The 22,883-nt window shown below is 41.5% G+C and overlaps 1 protein-coding gene across 2 annotated transcripts in view; it reads left to right on the top strand.

The window, feature by feature from the left end:
- The window catches only part of LOC311026137 (homeobox protein PKNOX2-like), a 92,451-nt gene extending 69,568 nt beyond the window's left edge, over positions 1–22,883 (top strand). The window contains exons 4-11 of one of the 2 annotated variants that reach the window (XM_084029498.1): positions 6,475–6,646; positions 8,458–8,643; positions 8,822–8,957; positions 11,907–12,004; positions 16,103–16,222; positions 16,380–16,456; positions 17,140–17,312; positions 19,378–22,883. In XM_084029498.1, the coding sequence (XP_083885624.1) occupies positions 6,475–6,646; positions 8,458–8,643; positions 8,822–8,957; positions 11,907–12,004; positions 16,103–16,222; positions 16,380–16,456; positions 17,140–17,312; positions 19,378–19,646 (1,231 nt within the window). In that variant the 3' untranslated portion in view covers positions 19,647–22,883. The remainder of the gene's footprint in view (positions 1–6,474; positions 6,647–8,457; positions 8,644–8,821; positions 8,958–11,906; positions 12,005–16,102; positions 16,223–16,379; positions 16,457–17,139; positions 17,313–19,377) is intronic. The other variant, XM_084029497.1, reaches the window with a different exon arrangement.

Genomic DNA, 22,883 nt, shown 5'->3' with positions numbered 1-22,883 from the left:
ATGTCACATGTCCTCAACTGAAAAGCTTTCACGAAGGGAGAGAACAGCATCGGAATTATTATTTTTATTGGTGTATCTCCATCGAGGCTGAAAATCTACATAAATATTGTTTTTTCTTGCCTGGTTAAACAGCAAAATGAAAACATTGCTTCTATTTTAATTATATCAATTTCAATGAAATGGCTCCACATTACATGTTTAAGAAATGTTTGTTGTCACATCTATGAAAAGGAATTGCAGCAGTGAGAAAGAAAATGCAAATACAATATATTCAATGCAAATGAGAGCAGATCAGGCTTTTACAAAGCTGTTGCTGTCAAGATGAAATTCTCACCCTGTATGTTAACACATTGTTACAGATGTCAGTAACATTTCAGCTCAACAAAGTCTGCTGAACAAATTCACTACTTTACGCTGCCTGAATGTCAATTGGACTCAGCACCATTAAACAAGACATGCTTTATTATTTTGGAGCAACAGAACAAACATCATTGCTGATAAATCAGGAGGCTCACACAAACTACAGATAAAGGTTTATGGGAGAGGGCTGTGCATTAACCCATTTGGTTCACTCTATGATCTCAGACTAAGGAAAAATCAATTTACAATGAAAAGCAATCAAAGCAGAATAACAATTAATGATTTATAACATTGTATAATAAAGATTTTCTCATACTGGACAGCTTTTAAAATGAAGCTACCAAAAAAAAGAAGAAGCAAAATAATAAGCCCCCTCCCTCCTCTCCGGCCAAACTGTGACACACGTTTGGTGTGAACACGATAACATGATTAGTTTACGGAAGCCCTGAGAGGCTTTTTGCTTTATTAGATAAACAGGAAAGTGAGAAAGACTCACCTGGAATAAAACATGAATGCTTTTATTCCTATTGGTTACATGGGGTTGTGGTACACTTTAGTCTGCTGTGGTCAAAAACAGTATTACAACAACAAACACTTTCTTTCTGGCCAAACCTTTTTTTCTCTCTTTCCTCCTGTTCACACCACAGGACAGAAAACAATTTAGATAAGATTTAGAAAATGGATCAACAGAATTTGTGGTCTCTCATGGCTTCCATAAAGACATCAAGAAAAAAGAATAGCAGTACCTAAAGACAATCTGTATCCTTCTGATCAAGTATAATACACTGATGTGGCAGGATGTTGCCAAAATACATTATGATTGTTTGGGAATGTGGTGTCAGATCAGATTTGACCCTCCTGCCAAGCCAGATGACATTAGGAAAGACCGCTCAAATCAAGAATGCAATAAAACACTAATCAAACCATAAAAATCGGTCATAACCTCATTTAATAGCAGATGTATGATGCCTCTTTAGGAATCGTTTTACTGATTTAACATGTACAAGCTTTCTCGTTTTACCAAGATGAATCGATGAAGTTGTTTACAAAAACGTTTCTTGTTGAAATAGAAATTTGTGCATAGGCTGACGGATGGATGTCTGCTATTGTCAGACTTTTCTGCTATCTGCACTATCTTTTCTGCGAGGGCACAGTTGCAGCATTCTGTGATTAGTGCCGCTTAAGACGATTGGGAATACAAGCGTTTTAATGCTTCCACATAGGCAGAAGCCATTGCTGGAGGCATTATGTTTGTGGCCTTGTCCATTATCATTAAGGTGACATCTCAGATGAATTTGAAATTTTCTTTGAAACTTGAATTTAGTGATCAAAAGCCATTGCGGCCTCACAAAACATGCTTTAGGCGATAAATAATTGATGTAGTACCATTTCAACAAAATGTCCAATAGCATGAAATGATGGAGGGATGACTTTTTGGACCGACAAAGATGTAAATTGCAACATGACTCGTTGGCCGAGATGAGGTAGTAATTTAACCCTATAGCAGAATAATCAGGTTTGGAGCTTCAGCGCTGATACAGAACTCAGGAGGTAAGTCTGTCTATGCAAGAGGAGGTATTAACAAGGTCATAATTACAAGACAACTGTTCTTATTGTAACATGAAAAGGATCTTGTCAAAACAAGAAATCTTCCCATAACAAGAAAGAAAATACATAGTTTTGTTCCAAGGCAGCAATAAGTAGCGTAATAATATAAAAAAAATGTTTTATTTTGAAATTTACTGTTCAATTATATAAACATTATTGTGTCTATTAATCAGGTGGCAATCTCCAACCTGATATGCCTTAAACTTGTATTATCTCTACTGGCCATCAGGGGGCGACTCATCTACTTGCAAAAATAAATTAGATTACATTGAAGTTTATGAGAGAATCATGCTACTTCTCACTTGATTTATTATGTCAGTAAACATCTTAAACGTCACGTCATGATGTCCATTTATATCCAGCCTATGCTTTTAATTCTGCTATCACACCTTTTCTTAGTTTTTAGCTTTTCTATCGGTGTCTTTTTCTCTCATCCACAGGCAGTAGTCTATATATTTACCAGCCAATAAAGGTGCTGTGTACTCTGCAGCTCGACCCACAATGCCCCTGGGTCCTCAGTCCCTGCAGTGCCACATCTCCTTGACAGCAGATGTCTGTGAATAAATGCATTTGTGTAGGCGCTTCTGTTCATAAAGTGACTCACGACTCAAACATTGTGTCAGTGTGTTGACTCTAGTGGGCCGACATCTCTTAGTCTTCTTTATTTAGTAACTCAGAAGGAAAAATAGAGAAGGTTAAATGATCTCGCCGCATTGGTAGAATGAGTTACTTTCTGTGATAAAATAAAAATAACACAGAGACTGAATGTGAGACTAAATAACTTGTATAGACACCATCTGCAGTGTTGAGAGTCACCCTGTTTGCTGTCGGTTATCGTTCCCCCTCTCCTTCACCCCCACCTGGATTCTTCTCCACCCACCACAAGCAGACATTAAACAGACGAGGCTGAGGCTCTCCACTCGGCACGTGACCCTCCTGTTTAGTATTCCTGCCACGTCTGGCTGAGGGAGCGGCATTAAATTGGGATCAGGCAGATTAGAGTATAATATAGACGACTATTAAAGGCTGCAAATGAGAGCCATGGGTTAGAGCCTGAGCAGGGTCCCAGTCCGCCTCCATGTCAGCGCAGTCCGCTGCACTATACACACACTGACATGCAAGCACATACATGTGAGAAAAATATGACAATCTTCATTGGAAAACAGCCACCAGTAAGTGCAAAAATCAAATTTGTATACATGCATGCTGGATATATATTGCATGCTACCCTTGTATGCAAAACATTACTGGTTAATAATGAGTCAACAGCAGCACCACAATACTAGTTTAACTAAGCTACTGGTAGAAAACCACCCAAGGGAAGGACTGGTTTTGACCCAGCTGCTGGGTCAGTTTTTAACCCGGTGATATTTTAGCTCTATATAAACGCTCTTACAACAATGCACACCTCCACCCCTCACGGATCTGGCCAGGACACAAATGTCCAACAAAGAGAATTATTTGTTGTATTAATAAAAATAATCATTGTGCTTGGTATTTTTAATAATATGAAGAAACTGTCCTGGGTATGCCTTTGAGCTGCGAGCAGTGTTTGAATGACAATGTCTTCATTTTAAATACTGAAATCCTCATATTCATGGGGATAATGAGTTCTCACATCACCGATTTTGCTGTTTTAAATGGTAAAAACATCAGTAAACTTCCTGTATGCCCGAAAAAGCTGAAACAATGGAATATGCCACTAGTAAGCAGCTTACAGGGGTTTTATAATACACTGCCTTATCATAATTAATTTGGCAGGGACATATTTTGAGAAGTTCCCCTGGGTTTCCTTTCAGTCAAAGGTAACACAAAGGAGATTGTGTGAGACGATGGAAGAGGCAGAGAGCTGAAAAAGAAGAACACGGAGAGATCCCTACTATAAAATATAGGTCTAAGGGGCAAATATATGAATCTATTCTCAGTCAGTCTCCTGTCTTAGTTTGTGTTCTATCACCATATATGAATCTATTCTCAGTCAGTCTCCTGTCTTAGTTTGTGTTCTATCACCGTGGCCATTCAGGCTTTCTTCCAATGCTCAATAATTTGGCATGTACAACATTTACCAGCACAGTATGGACCATTGCACAGTGTATCTGGGGGAACTTACCTGAGTGACATTCCCTATAAAAGGCAGATGGTAACAATGTAGGTGACACTGTGAAGCCAAGCGCTGTCACTGGACCATATCCTATCCACTTAAAGATCTTTTTTTGATCTCTAGCTGAACCTTGTCCGTATGTTCAGCATGTCCTTTCGGGAATGTCATGGAGCTGCCACGCTATTAACAGTACAGTGAGGGAGGGAGAGGGGTTTTGGAGCAGAGCTCGTATTATGTCTCAAATCTTATGTCTCTGTATCATGTCTCTAGGATCTGCAGTCACTCCATTGAGAGTCCACGGGTCTTCATAAAGAACAGTCGGCAAAGTGTGAAAAGAAGTTTGAGATGCGGTTACAGAGATGAGAGAATCAGACAGCTTTGTACCTGATAGAGCAGACATGATATTCCTTAATCTCTTTCTGATGGACTGACTGTCAGCCCTGATGGACAGTGTGCACCTCCAGCAGAGCTACTGAAAACATGAAATCATGCATTCTATTATATCAGGCTTTCAATCTGGAGCCTCAGCTTCCAACTATAGTTCTAACTCCCACAAGGCCCTGCCCTCTACTGGGCTCTATGGGTAAAACTCTCCTCCAATCATGCATTCGCCTACTGAACATTTGCATAACAACAGCCGGCCAATCAGGACACGCCTACCTGATGTCCGCATGTCCCGGCCTCATTAGCAGGACGGATTTTCACAATGCCTGTTTCATCTGCAAAAACATAGATATCTAAAGATCTAAGATATCTAAAACGCTCCCTGGGTTAACTGGTATGTCTGTTCTTTCCTCATCCATCTCTAGACAGGAGAGGTTAAACACAGTGGTACCATATCTGCTGCTGCATTTGCAGGTCAGCCAACGGTGATGCATTCACAGACCTCATCACTGACTCAGATCCTTCCATGTCCGCCTTCCTTGGGCCAGCCTTCCATTCATGGAGGGTCTGGCTACCGAGTGGGCTGGGGCATAATATTACAGCTTATTAGCAGCTGTGCCCCAGCTGTTTGCTCGTCCTTTTACGGGGTGACAATGCACTGGGTTAGACTGGGTTATTCTCTCCACTCCTGCATCGTCTGTCCTCCATTCATGGTGTTGAATCAGGGGATAGTTTACCCCTCAGCAGAGAGCTGGACCCACTCTCCACTCAGGACAGACAGAAATGGTTTTACTCTTTTTAGTAGTTCTCAAGAAGACAGAAGAGTTGGGACCCATTTCAAATCTTTGCGTTCAAAAACAATGCATTGCTCACAAGACTTTCCCAGGGCTGACCATCAATTGGTTCCTGGACCTGGTTCAACTGGGCAATTGGTTCACCTCCATCCACTTAAAGAAAGCGAACTTTAATGTCGACGTGGACACAGGCTGGTTCTTGGCCACCCTCTCAGGAAGCAGTTCTTGCAGGAGTTCAGCAGACCATGTCCAGTGATGCTTGCCTACTTCCTTGAGGGGGAACTACCATTGGTGGTCGAGGCTTTGGTGAAAAACCTTTCAGCATCTGGAGTGCTCCTTTCTTGTGAGGTTGTCATTTAAGACAGCTTTGCTGCTTGCACTGACCTTGACAAAGAGTGTGTGACAAATTACTTCATGTTCAGGAGTTCTTCCAGGTCGAGTGGTGCAACAATTCCAAGATGGCATCAGCCAAAATGCCGACCTTCAAAACCGAGTCCACAAACCAATGGGTGACGTCATGATCACTGTGTGGATTTCTTATATACAGTCTATGTTGTGTTGGCATGTTATGTTCAGATACACCATCAGACAGACTACAGAGCTGTCTGTGTGCTTCAGGGAGGGTGTGGCCGGTAAAACCCTATCAAAGAAATAAGTAGATCTCCCAAGCCTGTAGGCAGGCAGGAAGAGGCTCTCACACTGTGTTCTGTGTACACTCTACTGTACTCTAGTGTCAGCATTGACTAGTGGGGTGACTATCTCTATGGGTAAGTATGGTTCTTCAGCAAATTTCTGCCCATGGTCATGTCACATTACATCAAAATAATCCATGTTTCCCAGCAGAAACAGTGTTGTTTTGGGTGCTAGCCCCTAAAAAAAAACAAAGTGCAATGGTTATTTTTTGCTCTACATGGACACACTTTGGCTGTCTTTCATTGACTGTTTTACACTAGTTCTCTGGGGCTCGACAAAGGCTTTCTGGGAAATGTAGGACACCTCCGACTGAGATAAAAGAAGTTGCTGCACCAATTGAATAATTGCAACACTCAAAATTCACCAAACTTCTACAATGCATTTAGCATGGAACTTGAAAAACTAGGGAATTACTATTTTCAAAGCTACATTGATGATGATCTGGATTTACTTCTGATAGGTAATCAATAATTTAGAGATGAATTAGGGTCAAAGATACTGACATACGTTGCCTCTCTCTGTCTTCCTCCTCAGACACCCATTGTTCCCCCTGCTGGCGTTGTTGTTTGAGAAATGTGAGCAGGCCACACAGGGATCTGAATGCATCACATCAGCCAGCTTTGATGTGGACATTGAAAACTTTGTGCACCAGCAGGAGCGAGAACACAAGCCATTCTTCAGTGAAGACCCCGAGTTGGACAACTTGGTAAGCCGACCGCTGTGAGGCACATGCTGATCATCAACACAACACGAGCTGCTTCAGCTACTTTGATTTCTGGAAGACATTGTCTTACGGTGTTTACTGGATTACATGCTTTAACCAGTGCTATAATATTAAGTAGTTAGTTAAGGGAACCTGCACATCTTAACTGAAAAATAATAAGAAAAAAATAATGCTGCAGGAATGCATGTTTCCTGTGCATCCCATCATTACTACTCCTAATCATTCCTCCTTTTAATCTTCCCCATCCTCCCCCTGCACTTCCCCTTGCACAACAGCTAGCAGTAATTACAAATTAAGAGAAGGAGGATGCTGATCATGCTCACTGAGAAAAAGAGGGGGAGGAGTTGAAGCCAGACAGAGACAAAGACAGACGCAAGAAAAAAAGTGCACTCTTGCCATTACAGTACTTGGGACGGCAGGCCGACAAGTGCTGAACAGTCAATTAACCCTGCATCTGTGTGTTTTATGAGGCACTGGGTACGGGCATCCCTCCCAGAGGGCACTAACTCTTCCACGGGACAGTAATGTTACACTGGGCCTGACTGGCTGCGATGGGCAAAGAGTTACTGGTCCCTTGATTAAGTGAGCGCAGTTTAATTAGCTGATTTATCTCCTCCTTGGCCAAGCACTTTTCTGTCCATTCTGTTGACCTTGAGTGGTGACTTTGAGGGAGTGCTCTACAGTGTGCTGCTCTGAGTGGTGAAAGGCCACGCTGTTGATGGTCAGATAACTGCTGAAGACACGAAAGTACAGTAGTCTATGAAGGTTGTACATAAACTGGATGATTCCTGTTAAAAACACACCTCCTAGATGCTAATCTTTTTATAATATGGGTTATTTGAAACAACATTCTGACGTTATTCTTTGCCATCATAAGGAATAAACCTGGGCCCATGCAGTTCCCTAGCAACAACATGCCAATGAAATGGTATTTTAAATATCAAACATCTAGTCCATCACCTAATATGACAGAAGTTCCTCTCTGACCCGTGCTATTGCATTTATTCAAAATATTTTATTTGGTCAGAGCAATATATCCATTTTGATAAGGGGAGATTTTCCTTGACAGCTTCAGGGACATCAGTCTAAAAAATTGCACTGAAGCCTGCCTCATCAGCCTCCAGACTTCCTCAAGGCTGTGCTTGTTAATGCCTTGCTAATGTGTTGGTCTAAATACCATGCTTAAGTCTGTGTTTTCTTGCTAGGAACCATTTGAAATACTGAAAACTGTTAACAATACAATCTAACATGCCAAACTCTTCAAGCTGCCTTTAACACAGATTCCATCCCAAAACAGTAGAAGGAAAGGAAGTTACTTTTGAAACCATAAATACTCACAGATTTACAATATATGCAATCAGAGAGGAATCGCCCCCTTATGGTCAGTTTAAATCACATTTGCATTTGCTTCACTTTTCCGAGCCAGAGATTGTTGCCTGTGAAAGACATAAAATATACGTATTTCAACACATAGCACAGCACTAAACTAAGATGGTTAACATTATTTGCTACTTTAATTATCAACACTGTGATTGTGAGCATTTAGGTAGCATTTAGCGCAAAGAAGCACTATGCCTCACGGTGCCCCACAGAGCCGCTACAAAAATCTGCATTAGATATTCCTGAATGTTTTTGGGGAAAAAAGAGGCTTGCTTAATTTTAAGGAGTAAACTGTGCAGAAAATGTACTAAAAAAGAATGAATGGGGAAATGAATGGTGGTTTAATAAAGTGATTTAATTGTGTAGCATGTTGTGAAGGTGATCTGTTTGTGGTTTCTCTCTGTTTCCTGCAGATGGTAAAGGCCATTCAGGTGTTGCGAATCCACCTATTAGAGTTAGAGAAGGTCAATGAGCTCTGTAAAGATTTCTGCAACCGTTACATCACCTGCCTCAAAACCAAGATGCACAGCGACAACCTCCTCCGTAACGACCTCGGAGGGCCCTACTCTCCATCACACACCAGTCTCAACGTTCAACAGGTCAGCCATGGACTCTCTGTGGATCTTACACTTCCTTGATGGTATTTTTGAGTAGCACTTACAAGATACACCATGTCATTTATCAGCAGGCAGATTTAGCTTCTGGGAATTTTTCAGTCACAAACAGTAGAGCTATATCATTTGCATTGCTCACTAGTGTCTCTCTGTGATCCCCCAGGAACTAATTCAGACCTCCTCTCCATCCATGACCTCTGTCTCCAGCTCTGTTAACCCTTCAGGGATATTGGTGCCCACCGGGGGTCTGCAACAGGGCAATGTCGCCATGACTACCATCAACTCTCAAGTGGTATCGGGTAAGCATGTGATAACACACAAACACCAGGACCCTGACACGCACACATACACATGCAATATTATCTCGGCTTTTATTAGTGTTAGGGGAGTGTTTCTAGGGCAATGTCTAATATAAAAGCTGTGCTAGTGGTTTAATAAAATCTACATAATAAAGATTAATGGGACTTGGATTGGTTCTGGTTGTTCTGGACAGACAAGGGTAATTTCAAATGGACGGAGCACATACAGTACACTCCACAGACAGTGTTTTTTTCAAGTTACCATGGTCACACTTCCTTTTACAATGCAGTCTTTTGCAAATCTCCACTATCAGTTAATATGAATACAGTCTAAACAGCACCAACTTATTATATAGTACTTTGTACTATGTATGAATGGGGACATCCTGCTATTCAAAACTTATCATCGGGGGTCAGGACATGAATAAGAAGGTAGAGAAATGAGGTGTGATACTTGAAGATTCGCAGTTAATAGTGACAAACATGCTGTAGTGGTATGAAGTAAAGTTTGTTAGTAAGAGGTTGATTACTACCAGTAATGTGCCAATCTGAGAACCCATTATGTTCACGCCATCAATGGAGTTTTTTTTTTTTTAATACCTGAATCCTTAACTGTGAAGTCCCCCAAGGATCCATTTTGGGACCACTTTTATATTATTATCTACATATATGTGGGTCACATAGATTTGAGATTAAATTCCATCTCTATGCTGAAGACACACAGCTGTATGTTGGTCTAACATCTGGTGACTCAGCTAATGCAGCACACATTTTGTAAAGTTTTTTGGTAATTAAAAGCTAGATGTAACAAATCATCTTTCTATCAGGTCAACCATCTTTCACCTTCCCCGTCAAAACAGAGTCACCATCTTTAAAATAAAGGATTGGGCAGTGAGAGTTATATTTGAGTCTAGCCTTTTTATTTGAAAATCAAGTGACAAATATGGTTCAATCATGCCTTCTCCTAAAGGCTCATTTATGCTTCCATTTCGTGCGTAAATAGAGACGTGCGTTATCAACGTTCTAAACGTCGCTGCCCTCATGCTTTCATGCGTCCTCTACGTTGGAATGGACGTTGAGCAAAACATCCTCTAGAGGGCGTTGTTCACATTAAAACGTTACTCCAATAAAGTTTAAAAAAAATAAGTTTATCACAACAACAAACATGGCGACTGGACAATGGAGGAGTTAACGATCCTGCATCTATTGAGAAGGAGGCAAAATCGCAGGCAGCGTTGTAGACGGCGGTGGTCTGTGAGACCACTGAATACATTCCAAGTGTGGACGGAGAATTCCAGTCATTGGTTTTACCGATGACTGGAATTGACGACGAACGTCATTTTCAGTATATCAGGGGCTCATTTATGCTCTACGCTAGACAAGCATACGGATACGGACGGAGCCTTCTGTCCGTTCTCTGCGTACATTTCGTCCGTATTTCTGTCCGTATCTGGCAAGCTTGCGGATGCGTACTGATACGGACCAAACGTTGCAGTTCCAACAGAAATCGTGGGGGCAGTGTCGGGCATTGTACACAGAAAGTGCCGTGAATAGCATACACAAATTAAAAAACGTTTTAAAAATGACTGATCCCTGAGGCGAGGAAGCGAATGGTGACCGCTAGTCGCTCAGCCGGCGTCACCGGTGAATTGTGCAAGTTCCCATGCTTAATGTGAGCAGCCACCCGGCGAAGCCAGTTGTCGAAAGCCCCGACGGACATCCTGATATACTGAAAATGACGTTCGTCGTCAATTTCTGTCATCGGTAAAACCAATGACTGGAATTCTCCGTCCACACTCGGGATGTATTCAGTGGTCTCACAGACCACCGCCGTCTACAACGCCGCATGCGATTGTGCCTCCTTCTCAATAGATGCAGGATCGTTATCTCCTCCATTGTCCAGTCGCCATGTTTGTTGTTGTGATAAACTTATTTTTTTTTAACTTTATTGGAGTAACGTTTTAATGTGAATGACGCCCTCTAGAGGATGTTTTGCTCAACGTCCATTCCAACGTAGAGGACGCATGAAAGCATGAGGGCAGCGACGTTTAGAACGTTGATAACGCACGTCTCTATTTACGCACGAAATGGAAGCATAAATGAGCCTTAAGCCGACATGATATCCATTTCAAGTCTCACAGATTTGGAGAAAATACTCTATGCTTTTATCTACTCTAGTTTCCACTGCTGCAATACATATAAATCAGGTCTTAACCAGAAGACTAAACACCAGAATAGCTAAAGTACTGTTGCCTGGCTCAAATGCCTTACTTTTAATCTCATGTACTCTGTTTAATATTTGTCATGTCATTTGCATAAAACATATTTATTTATATCTCCTCCATCTTTGCTTTATCAAATTTCACAATTTCTTTTTTGCGCTTTTTTTAACTGCTCTTTGTAACCACATTCGTGCTGAACAGTATACATATTATTATTATTATTATTATTATTATTATTATTATTATTATTATTATTATTATTCATCTAGTGTACTGGCTTCTATGTATATGGTATGTATATATTACTGTATGTGTATCTGACACCGATGATCGTATCATTCATATGGTGCTTGGCTGATAGGTTTTTATAATGTCAAGCCTCTACTGTGAAATGTTAATCCTGCCCCCTGGAAATCCCTTTTAACCCAAAATAAATCAATATCTGCCTTTGATCACTACACATTGAAGAGCTCAAACAGACTGTGGTAAGAGTGTCTTGATCAAGACTAATTAAGCAAGAAGCAGAAGCACACTCCCTTCTTCTTAGTTCTTCTTCTGGGTTAAAAGACATTAACGCACCTTGAATTTAATCATTTCATCTCTTGTTTGCCGTGTTTTGTTTGCGGGGCTGACAAGAAGTTAATAAGGCTCTGTTGGTAGCACGAGACGTGGCTGCCAGTAGCTGCTGAAGCCACTTGATACTCATAACAGCAAATTATCCCCTCAGGTGGGACCCTGTACCAGCCGGTTGCCATGGTGACATCGCAAGGGCAAGTGTTAACGCAGGCGCTGTCGTCGGGAACCATCCAGATCCAGAACTCACAGGTAAAGCCACCTGACCGATGGTTCTCTAGCCGACATATTCGCTCCCTCTCTGTGCCCTCACCACCAAGTCTCGATCTGTTATTATTAAAAGAGTCTCTTTACATCTCACAGAAAACCCCCAAGGCCCCATTTCATTGTCTCTGTCTGAACATAGCACCCCGCTGACTGACAAAATGGAAGCAGTTCATTCCTATGATGTTCAGGGCACGAACATGATCCTGGCAGGTTTGACTGTGAATGAAAGGCATGGGAGGACATGTACTAAGTAATTTATACTGGAGATTAAATAGATACAGGTAATACACATTTTCACTCATACTCACTCAAGTTTTTTTGTTTTTTTTACAAAATTGGTCCTTGTAAAATACCTCAGACCAAAAAAAAAAAGAGTAATGTATTGTGGAATTATTACGGACAGGAAATAACCACAAATATTGTTAGTTTTTTTAGCATATTCGGAACAATCACTGTTGAGCTCTCAGCTGTTGTGGAGATGAATGAGCCTCATGCATGTTATCCTTCATCCAGTGATCCTTCGTGAAGTCCCCCCCTCAAACGCAGACTGGTCAACCACAGCATAGGATCTGCCAGCTTAATTCACTCATTCACTTAATTCACTCTTTTTTCGTCACAGACTCGTCTCTGTTGCCATTAAGAGTACAAACCCTGTCAAAGCAGAGTGGCTTCGCTCACACGAGGAATGTTTTTGTTTAGTTCCATACGATAGAAGCACAAAGAATCTGACCTGGGAACTTGGTGCTGAATCATCAAAAGACGGACCGAGAGCACAGACTGAAGGCAAAATAATCAGCCATCAGAAGACAATATATTCTATATGAACATAAAACACAGAATTCCATTTAAAAGTGAAAGGTTGGCAGAAATGCTGAAAGGATTTTAATATAGTTAATGTCACGGAAAATTGCTGAAGTAGTCGGGGACATTTCCACTTTTTTAGACTACAAACATAAAGTACAAGTCATTTTTAGGAAGTGTCCTTGGTGCATGTATAATGGCCTGATGAAGTGTGAATGTTTACGTGAATGTTTACGTGGCCTTAAAGCAGAGTCTGTGGTGTGAAGTTAATGTCTGTGTGCATGAGGGAACAACACGTTTATGCCTCTCTTTATGGATGTAGACATTATGTTTTTGTTTTTTCCGTCTGTCCGTCTGTCCCTCTGTCCGTCCTGCTCTTGAGGGAATTCCTTCAAACTTGGAACAAACATAAACGTGGCTGGAAGGATGAACTGATGTGATTTTGATAGTCAAGGGTCAAAGGTCATTGTGAGCTTACAAAATACGTTTTTTTGGCCTTAGCTCAAAAGTACTAAAAGACAATTTCACACAATCTAAGAGGATACAATGATGACATGATGACATGGACGTAAACTGGAACTTGACTGGCTGGGGGAGGACTACAACCACGAGGCAGCAATTATGGTTTTAATATAAGAAACCACATTTTTATTGAGCCACAACTTAGATTGACACTATTAAAATATGCAACAGAAGATAATGAAACTTATTTTCCTTTTACATTTCACCCCACGCTTTAAAGTGGAGTCTAGAAGCGCCTTTTTCCCACTGGACGAAAAACCCCACTAACGCCCACTAACATCTGGCTTTTGTCTTCAGAGGGAAAGGTTACAGTCAGCATTCATTCCTGGGACAAATGACTATGCAGTAGTCACGGGTATTTATTGGCTCCAGCTTCGACTGGCAGTGAGAACCTGTGGAGACACGCCCCCTTTTCCTGTGCGATGCTGGGACGCACGTTCAAGTGGATATATTGTATATATATTGTGTAAAACCAACAGGGATTTGGACAATTATTGCAATGTATTAACATAGAAAACATACAAGTAATCAAGTAATATGCTGTCAGACAACAGGAAATGTTTTTCCTCTTTTTACTGTTCCAACAATCACCAGCTCTGGTTTGAGAGTTTGAAAGAGGGATTGAATGAGTAACAGAATAATTAAATGAGGAATCTGTTGCTTATTTTTTTATTTATATTTTTTTAACCAGCATATATGCGCTTAATTTGGTGGTTACTTAACAATTTTTTAAAACCACCAAACAGCAGTCTGAGTAAGTTGGTAATTCAAATTGGAATTTACAGATAAAATTTAGTTGGAATTTTAGGACTGAATTTGATCATTTCTGCCCATGGGGGGGCAAGGGGGATTTAATGCATCTCTGGTGAGGCCAGTCTTTGTTTGGCCTTGACTGTCTCAACACTTGCTTATAGATATAACTGGGGGGGACAAATAGTGCAGAAGCCGTGTCCTGAAGAGCAGCTCAGTTTCAGACAGGTAATTTTGTGCTCGACAGTCAGAGGAGGCCTCGGTGAATAGTGGCGACCCAGCTGAGGGCGGGGGCTACATGTGGGCTGGGAGTTGAACACAGCCCCGTTGCTGCTTTGCCGACAAGCCCTGAGTAATCACACTCTCGAGCTCAGTGCCGCCAATTAATTCAACCTTGCTTTCCCCCCGCAACACACACACACTCCCAGTGCTGAGGGGGTATAAGAGGAGGTTGTCCACGTGACACCCAGCTGCAACTGTAATGACTCTTGTTTCATGTGGGGAGTATGAGGGGGGATGTTAGTGTGTGTGTGAATGTGTATTTATGGTCCTTGTGTGGGTTAAGGGGGGTGCATATATGTTCGCCTTTTATTTATCTCAAAGAAAGCCAGGATTCTTTCCACTACTACGCTCTGCAGAAAATTAATCAATTTTATATTCTTTAGCAGACCTGCATTTTTTATTCATGCATTTTCTCCTACATGCTTATATAAAATGTCCATACAGCATGTTCCCTCTGAAGTGTTTTAGCCTCCACAAACAGATTCCCCATTCAAACAAAGTTGCTGGTACTGCTTGGTGCAATGGCAATGATTAAAAAAAGATTTCTCTCATATTACGTATTTACAAAAATGCAGGCATTAAAATACAGTATGCAGTGTAGACATCTGTATGTGTCCAGAGTAGAAAGTATAGAAAACCAGCATTTTGTCCCTAGATGGGGAGTGAGTGGCCACCTGTGTAGATTTTACTACACAGATAGATAGATTTTTTTTATCAGACCTTGTTCAAACAGGAGGAACTATACATATAATTTCTTTGGGATTCTTTTCAGTGGCAGATTAATCCACATTTGGTGCTCTAGTGAATATTTGGGGCAGCAGGACGGTGGATCTGGGACTGAGTCAAAATAAACTACAGCGTGTGTGTTCATGGTAATGAAGGAACATGTCACCCAGTGAATAGCACAGTTGAATAAGATATATCAGGCTTTGAAACACACACAATACTTGTTAGTACATGTAGTGTTGGTCTGGGATTTCTTGACAATAAGAAGAAATATTGAAAATGAATTCATCATGACTTCCCTGCAGCCCAACCGTTACCGAAAATGCACTCTTGACTGGAACATCCAGACCGTGTGACCTGAAGTTAACCTTGACGGCAGCAAGTCCATCACAACCCTACATGTCCTCACAAGAACAGTGGACTGTGAAGTCAGTCCTCACAAGTGTGGCTCAGCCAGACCAAACACATGGACTCACACACATCCATATGTACACCGCGGGCTGTCAAACACTGTCGATACTCTGAGAGCGTCTCGTCCTTCAGCACTCGCACTCCAAACAATAACATCTGAATAATGATTTCTCACTGAACACAAAGACAGGCTTAGGTCAACACAAATGAAGAACCAACACAAACACAGTCACACTTTGTACCAGCCCTCCGCTGCTTCAGCACCAGGCTGTGGAATCCAAACTTTTGACCGAAGGCTTGTCTGACCCGACACTCTTTCTACTCCTCATCCAAGCACCAAAGACGACTGACCCTCTTGTGTTTTCCACATAGTCAAGGTCGCTGCTTTTTTCATATATTTTAAGTATCATTGCTCAAATTCAGTTTCCATGGTGACACTTGAGGAGGTGTTTCTGCCCTTGCCACTGAAAAAAAGAAAGAAAGGTAATTGGTAGTCTCTCTTTGTTTCCGTGGCAACAATAACTAAGCCCCATCCGCTCCTTTTTTCTTCTTTTCTTTTCTTCCCTTCTCTTCCTGGTCTTTATTGCGAAGGTAAACTTGGACCTGTCTTCCCTGTTGGACAGTGAAGACAAGAAGTCCAAGAATAAGAGGGGGGTCCTGCCCAAACACGCCACCAACATCATGCGCTCCTGGCTCTTTCAGCATCTCATGGTGAGTGTGTGTCTGGTCATTCCTGTTGGTCTGTTCAAAGGAAGTGTTATGAGGTGGACAGTGATGAGAGCGATGTGTATGGAGAGGATGAATGGTTGGAGAGTGACTCACAAATGCTGTTAATTAAAGTACCGGTGTGTCTTTTTCCTTCTCTCAGCACCCGTACCCAACAGAAGACGAGAAACGGCAGATCGCAGCACAAACAAATCTAACACTTCTACAAGTGAACAACTGGTGAGATGCCGTATTCCTCATGCACTCAGACACTACTTCCTATCACTGGAGTAGAAACGTGTGTTGAGGTTTAACATGAACCGGAGCATACTGTAGCACCTCAGCACATTTCTGACACGGTGGCGCCATCTTCTGGTCATATTTACCAAGTACATCTGAGACCAAGTTCTGCCCCCTTTCTTATCGTAATCCGTTCTCACCCTTGTTTTGAAATGGAAGATATTTGAGTATACTTTAAAAAAAATGAGATTAAAAGTGCATAATGTTTGAATTGAAAATAACTTGAGATTCAACCTGTAAAATCAAGATGTATTTGTTAAAGATAGTTGGTTGTAACTATGTTTTGTATTTTGTTCTAATTTATATTTCTGTACTCAATAATGTTGCTTTGTTTAACTGGTATCTATGGTGATATACATTTTAGTCACGTGACTGTTGAATGGACTGTATAAGGAAAGCAGAAACCACCAGAGAAACCAGCCTGATGAAAGTAAAACTCCTGAGAAGGTTCGGTGAATCATTTTGGATTGACCGTCGTTGAAGCTCATTATCTTCTGGACATCGCTGGTTGTACCTTCACACCTCTCCGAGTTTCCTCTGGTGTTCCAGTTCATGCTTCACTTCTAAAATGAAAGCTGTCTTGATTTGAAAACGTGTGTCTTGTCCTTTCCTTGTTCTCACAGGTTCATCAACGCTCGTCGCCGTATCCTCCAGCCCATGTTGGACGCCAGTAACCCAGACCCAGCTCCCAAAGCCAAGAAGATGAAGTCCCAGCATCGTCCGACACAGCGATTCTGGCCCGACTCCATCGTGGCTGGAGTTCTGCAGACGCACAGATCAGGAAACAACTCAGACAGTATGACATCCTAACAATTCAAGTCATTTAAACAGACACCGTTTCCAACTCAAAATTGTGTGTTTGTAATGTCCCCACTAGATGTCACTAGTGACTCTTTGCTTTTATTTATGTGAGTAGATATAAAGGGTAAAGTCAAGAACAGAGAGTATACAATTCTTGGAACATAAAAAAAAAAATTGTCAGATTGGAATCTTAAATTAGATCTGAGTATGTGTTTGAAATACGAAGGGTCCGACTCTCTTGAGAATGGTTTGATAACCACAACGCCGACACTTTTAGTCATCCATGGCCCATTTTAGGATATCGATTGTAGTCGTTGGGTGTAATTTATTATCTGCTATCGCTGTGCTGCAGCTGTCGCAGGCGAACACAGAGAAACGTGGAGACGCAAACCTCTCAGAACCTCACTGTCCTCGTTTTAAGTGAAACCAATGCTAATATGAGGATATTCTTCAGTGTCGTTTTCACTCAGGAAGGGGTTTCCATTTGGAGAACGCGTTACACTGTCGACACTGACGCAGGGGTCGGTCAGTTTGAAGAAGTTGTATAGACAGACCCGGGTGGACAGTGGTGGTGATGTGGGCCGGCTGAGGGAGCAGGCAGGTCAGGATAGGAACCCTGGAGCACAGGGACAGACACAAACTAGTCCCGGTAACAAGAATACAAGTTACTTCCCTCACTAAGCTGCGCCTAAGTGTAGTACCACGGTCCTCGTTATAGATGAACTGCTTCTCACCTGGAAGCATGTGGATTTCATACAAAACGTGGTTTGTCGTCAAAACGTAGAGCCAATTTGCTCTTTGATCAGGCGACAGCCAGGCGTTTCCCATCATGCCCTGGGTCCCGCAGTCAGTCAAGAGCAAAAACTCCGGCTGTCGATCACGTGAGGTTACCGTTGCCCACGTGTGCATGATGTCAGAGCGGGTCGGGCTCAAATCGGACACAAATCTAAGTGGCATGCCTTGGGCTGCGTGATCGATGGTGTGCAGGCCTCGCTCCTCTCCAAAGAGCCTCATGATGTGGCGATGAGAGGGTGAAGAGCCGAGGTAGATATACTGCAGAGGTGATGAGTGAATGACAGGTGTGAAGGTAGACGGGGCCCAGGTTGATGGCAGGACAGGAAGGGACACACACACACACACACACACACACACACACACACACACACACACAGGGAACGAGCAGGGGACGAGGGCGACAAGAGGAAACACAAAGGAGAGAGAGACTCAAGAGACACTGGGGAATAAGCAGAAGCAAGGCCACGGCATAATGAAGCTCAGCTTCTAGGCAATCATAAAAGACATAATTTACATTTTAAATGTTTATTCAGTGAAAGCACAGCCAAACCTCCCATATTCCGATAATCAATTAAATGTAATTTTATTTATACAGCAACAAATCAAACATTTAGCTCGGAGGGCAGTCGAATAAGGGAAAACTCCCCCCAAAAAAACCTTTAACAAGAAGACACTGAGGAGGATCCTCCACCAGGATGGACAGACTTACAATAGATTAATAAACACGATGACATGTGGTCAATTCATATGACAAAACATATACATATGAGGAGCAGTGGTAACAGTAATGGCCAAAAAACTACTACTTATAATAACAGCAGCAGTGGATATCACATATTGTTAATAATTATAAAGCAGAACTAATACCACAGTAATATTAGAATAGATAGAAGAATATATTAGAAATATTATCTATAAATTACCATCCATGTTTATGTCTATATAAAGATGAGATTAAATGAAAAATGCCTTTTAAAGCCTGTTATATCACATTAAATGTGATATTGTGCACATATTCCACGATGTATGTATTTTTGGTATATTTATAGAACAATATAATTATATTTTCTTCCTGTAAAACCAAATATGATGCTTCCTTAAGCTAGCTCTGACCAATTTCAACCAATAATATCATGACGTAATGCCCTCCCATGGCCACCATCTGTCCACTGCTTGAAAGCCTGTGAGGTAGAGGAGGGTGCACAGGTGAATGGAGAAGGAATGGGTTTATAACGCCTCACCTCTCCTCTGTTTCCTCCCCTCAGACCCGCTGAGCATGGACAGCCTCCAGTCCTTGTCCTCGGACTCGGCAACCCTGGCCATGCAGCAAGCCATGCTGGGAGCCGACGACTCCATGGACGGCACCGAGGAGGAGGACGAAGAGGAAGAGGAGGAGGAAGAGGAGGAAGGGATGGAGGAAGAGGAAGAGGAGGAGGATGGAGATGAGGAAAATGACAGGGGGAGGCTTATGTCCAGCGGAGGAGGAGGAGGCAGGAGAGATCTGCTCATGGAGCACAGCGAGGATCTAGAGTAGTCGACGAGGAGGAAAAGACGATTTGAACCTTGACCCAGTTGTCCCATCGATACGGCCAAATTCAAACTAGCACAGCTCTGATGCCAAGTGACTGTTGAGAGCGTGTGAGAACATCCTAGGTTTCCACCTAATACATGAGAGACTCTGATGCAGAGCCACCACGAGGTCTAATCAGACACGATGACCACGACTACACAGGACGAATATGAGTTTAATGATGAATATGTGTTGTTTCATTTTACTATTGTATGTTTTCATGCAGTGAGCTCTTGAAATATTTGGATAGTAGCACTTTTTTTTCTCTCTATTGCTTGTATTATTCGTGGACATAAATGGCACAAGAACTAAAAGGTTGGAAAGATGACTGCCAGTTTTAAATTGAGACATTTGAATACAGTGACAGTGAAAGAAGCTTGGTGATTTCAGAGGGCCATGACATGTTGAGACTGCGTGAAAGCAGATTACAGTGAACTGAAGGAGGAGGAGAAACAGGAGGAGTGTCGAGTAGTTGCACATGCATCCAAAAAAAATATCTTTGCACATTTCTTTGACCATTTTTTATGCATGTATGTGATAAACAACTACTTTTTTAAAACTGAAAGTAATCTGCACCATAAAATGAGCAACCAAAAGGTCTGCGGCTTTTCTATCTGTTCATTTCACTGAAATCCCAATTTTCAACTGATAGTCTCCATGTTAAAGTTGCTGTTCATGCGTCATTTTGCCTCCTAAAATAAGAGTGAGGAGTACTAAAAGAAAAGTTGTAATGCTGTCCAAATATCTGCAGAAGTGACTGTCGGCCAATGTGTTGGTTTCCACTGCTGGGATATCATTCACACCTTCTAAATGACTCGTAGGATCTCAGGTCGAATACTGCTCTCATTCGGCTTCTTCCTCATGAGCAAAACACTTGACTCACTGCTGCAGCAAACCTTTTAGAGCATGACTTTTTCAAACAATCTTAGTTCATTTCTTTCTTCTTCCATGAGCAAAAACAACTGTAGTAAACCAGTGTATTCTGACTGCACTTATAGTATGTATATCAGATTTTTCATATGTTTGCATTCTGGTGATGAAGGTTTGCATATTTATTCTATTTCTTCTTTTTATTTTGTTGTTGTTGCGTAGCCTCAGAGGGTAGCTTGAGGAACAACCTGAAAATGGGAGTTGCTTCTGCAACAGGTGACTATATTGTAACCCTATTTCTATAAGCACAGACGCGGCCCTCTACTGGACTCTTCCGGTAATACTGTCCTCCAATCACAAGCATACATTTTCCCCGTGAAAATGTGCATATCAGCCAATCAGTACTGTCTACAACCCTCAGTATTAAGGCAACATACAGTTTAGGCCATAGTTTCTCTTCAGTCTACTGGACTCTATATCACCTACTTCTGTATAACCTAGGCCACAACAGTGGAGTTGCCTTTCATACTGCGGAGTTCACACATGTTCAGGTATACATGTACTGATTGGTCGGCTTGGCTCATGCAATTTTCAATGCTCAAATGCATGCTTGTGATTGGAGGAGAGTATTACCCATCGAGTCCAGCAGAGGGCGGAGCTTGTGTGAGTTAGAAGTGTAGGTTTTGCAAACTTTCTGATGAATGCTATTGCATTTGCTGGTGGCCATGCACATACTTGACTACAACCATCTAGTCAGTCTTAGAAAATCACCCGTGTATTTTTTCTTGTGACTGTCATAAAATAAGAACATGGCGAGCCCTGCCGGTCAAACTGTCTCACTCACAACTCAACATGGAGGGGAATCACACAGAGATGGCCGATGACTGTGGAATGCCCAGCCGACGGAGCCCGTGTCTTTTACTGACAAACTTTTACAAGGAGACAAAGAAGACAATTTTGAGGAAAACGAGAAAGAGAGCGAAACTCAGTCGCAAAGTCTCTTTCAATTTTATGTGAAGGATTTTCAAGAAACTGTGAAACAATTTCAGCTCTCTGTTTTGTACTAAAACACACAAATGGAGTCGCTCGTTTCTAATGTGAAGATAGAAAAAGAAAAAAAAACATGTTATATTGAATGTTCTGATTGTTCATTGTGAAGTATGTTGCTCATTAATATTCTTTTCTCAATTTTTTTTTTTAATGGATCTTCCAGAGCAAGTGACAGACAATAGGGAATATTTATATTTCATTTGTACACTTGGTTGTCATAATCTATTGTGTTTCAATAGACCAATTTTAATAATTAAAACATGTAAAGGTGCTGATTATGACTTTGTGATATGAAGGTTTTGCATATGTTTAGGCTGAACAAACATTAAGGGTCATAAATTCCCAATTCAGGAGGTAAGCCATTTGATTCACAAGGATATATAGAGACTAAAAACACAAAACAAAAATAACAACACTAGATATGTTTAATTTAAACCCCGGATCACAACCTTATGTGACACTTCCGCTGTGTGCCCTGTTGCATTCCATTATTATTATTATTATTATCCAGCTATTACAGAGTTAGTAGTCCAAATATTGCTTTAACTTCCCTCTCTTTCCTGTCTCATGTGTAGTCTCCCACCCACTGGTTCTTGCTCTAGCCTGTGATTTAAGTTGCTTGAAGACGCCCGCCCAAATGTTCCCCTTCCTACCAGAACCGTACAGAGCTCCCCACCACAGGGAATCAACTGTGGATTCTGCTTCCTTGGAGTAAATGGCAGTCACTCCCGTGGGTGTTTGCTGTACGAGCCACATTGTATTGTTTACACGGCTTGTACGCTTGTGTATAATTGCATCCTTGCGTTGTTTTCTGCCGCCCCAAAAAGGTCATTCTTTAAATGCAGCCACACGTATTAAATATTTGTTATTGTCTACCGATATGCTAGTTTTCTCCTCCTTCAGCCGCATTTTGCAGTAGGTGGAATTTGCATATTAGTGGCCATGTTTGACTTATAAATAATATATTTGTGAGTGCTTGACATTACCATGAGAACGCGATAGACAAAGGTTCACAATATTTAAGTGATCTAATACAAAACATGTAAGATTATATCGGCATCACATCAGCTCTTCTATAATTATTCCACACAGAATTGTTTAGCAGGTCAGAGGAGGAGAGGATGCAGTTAGAACAAGGAGAATGTGGACATTTTAATATATCCCATATAGCTAATGTAGGCATTTTTATTTCCTCATGGGGTGGTGTCACATACAGCAGCAAACTCTATTAATTAGTGTTGTTTGTGAGAATATGTGGAAAAATAATGTAAAAGATGTGCA

Source organism: Eutrigla gurnardus (assembly GCF_963514095.1).
Source record: "Eutrigla gurnardus genome assembly, chromosome: 15".
Lineage (NCBI taxonomy): Eukaryota > Metazoa > Chordata > Actinopteri > Perciformes > Triglidae > Eutrigla > Eutrigla gurnardus.
The sequence above is the reverse complement of the archived record's forward strand: the minus strand, read 5'-3'. Positions and strand labels throughout refer to the sequence as shown.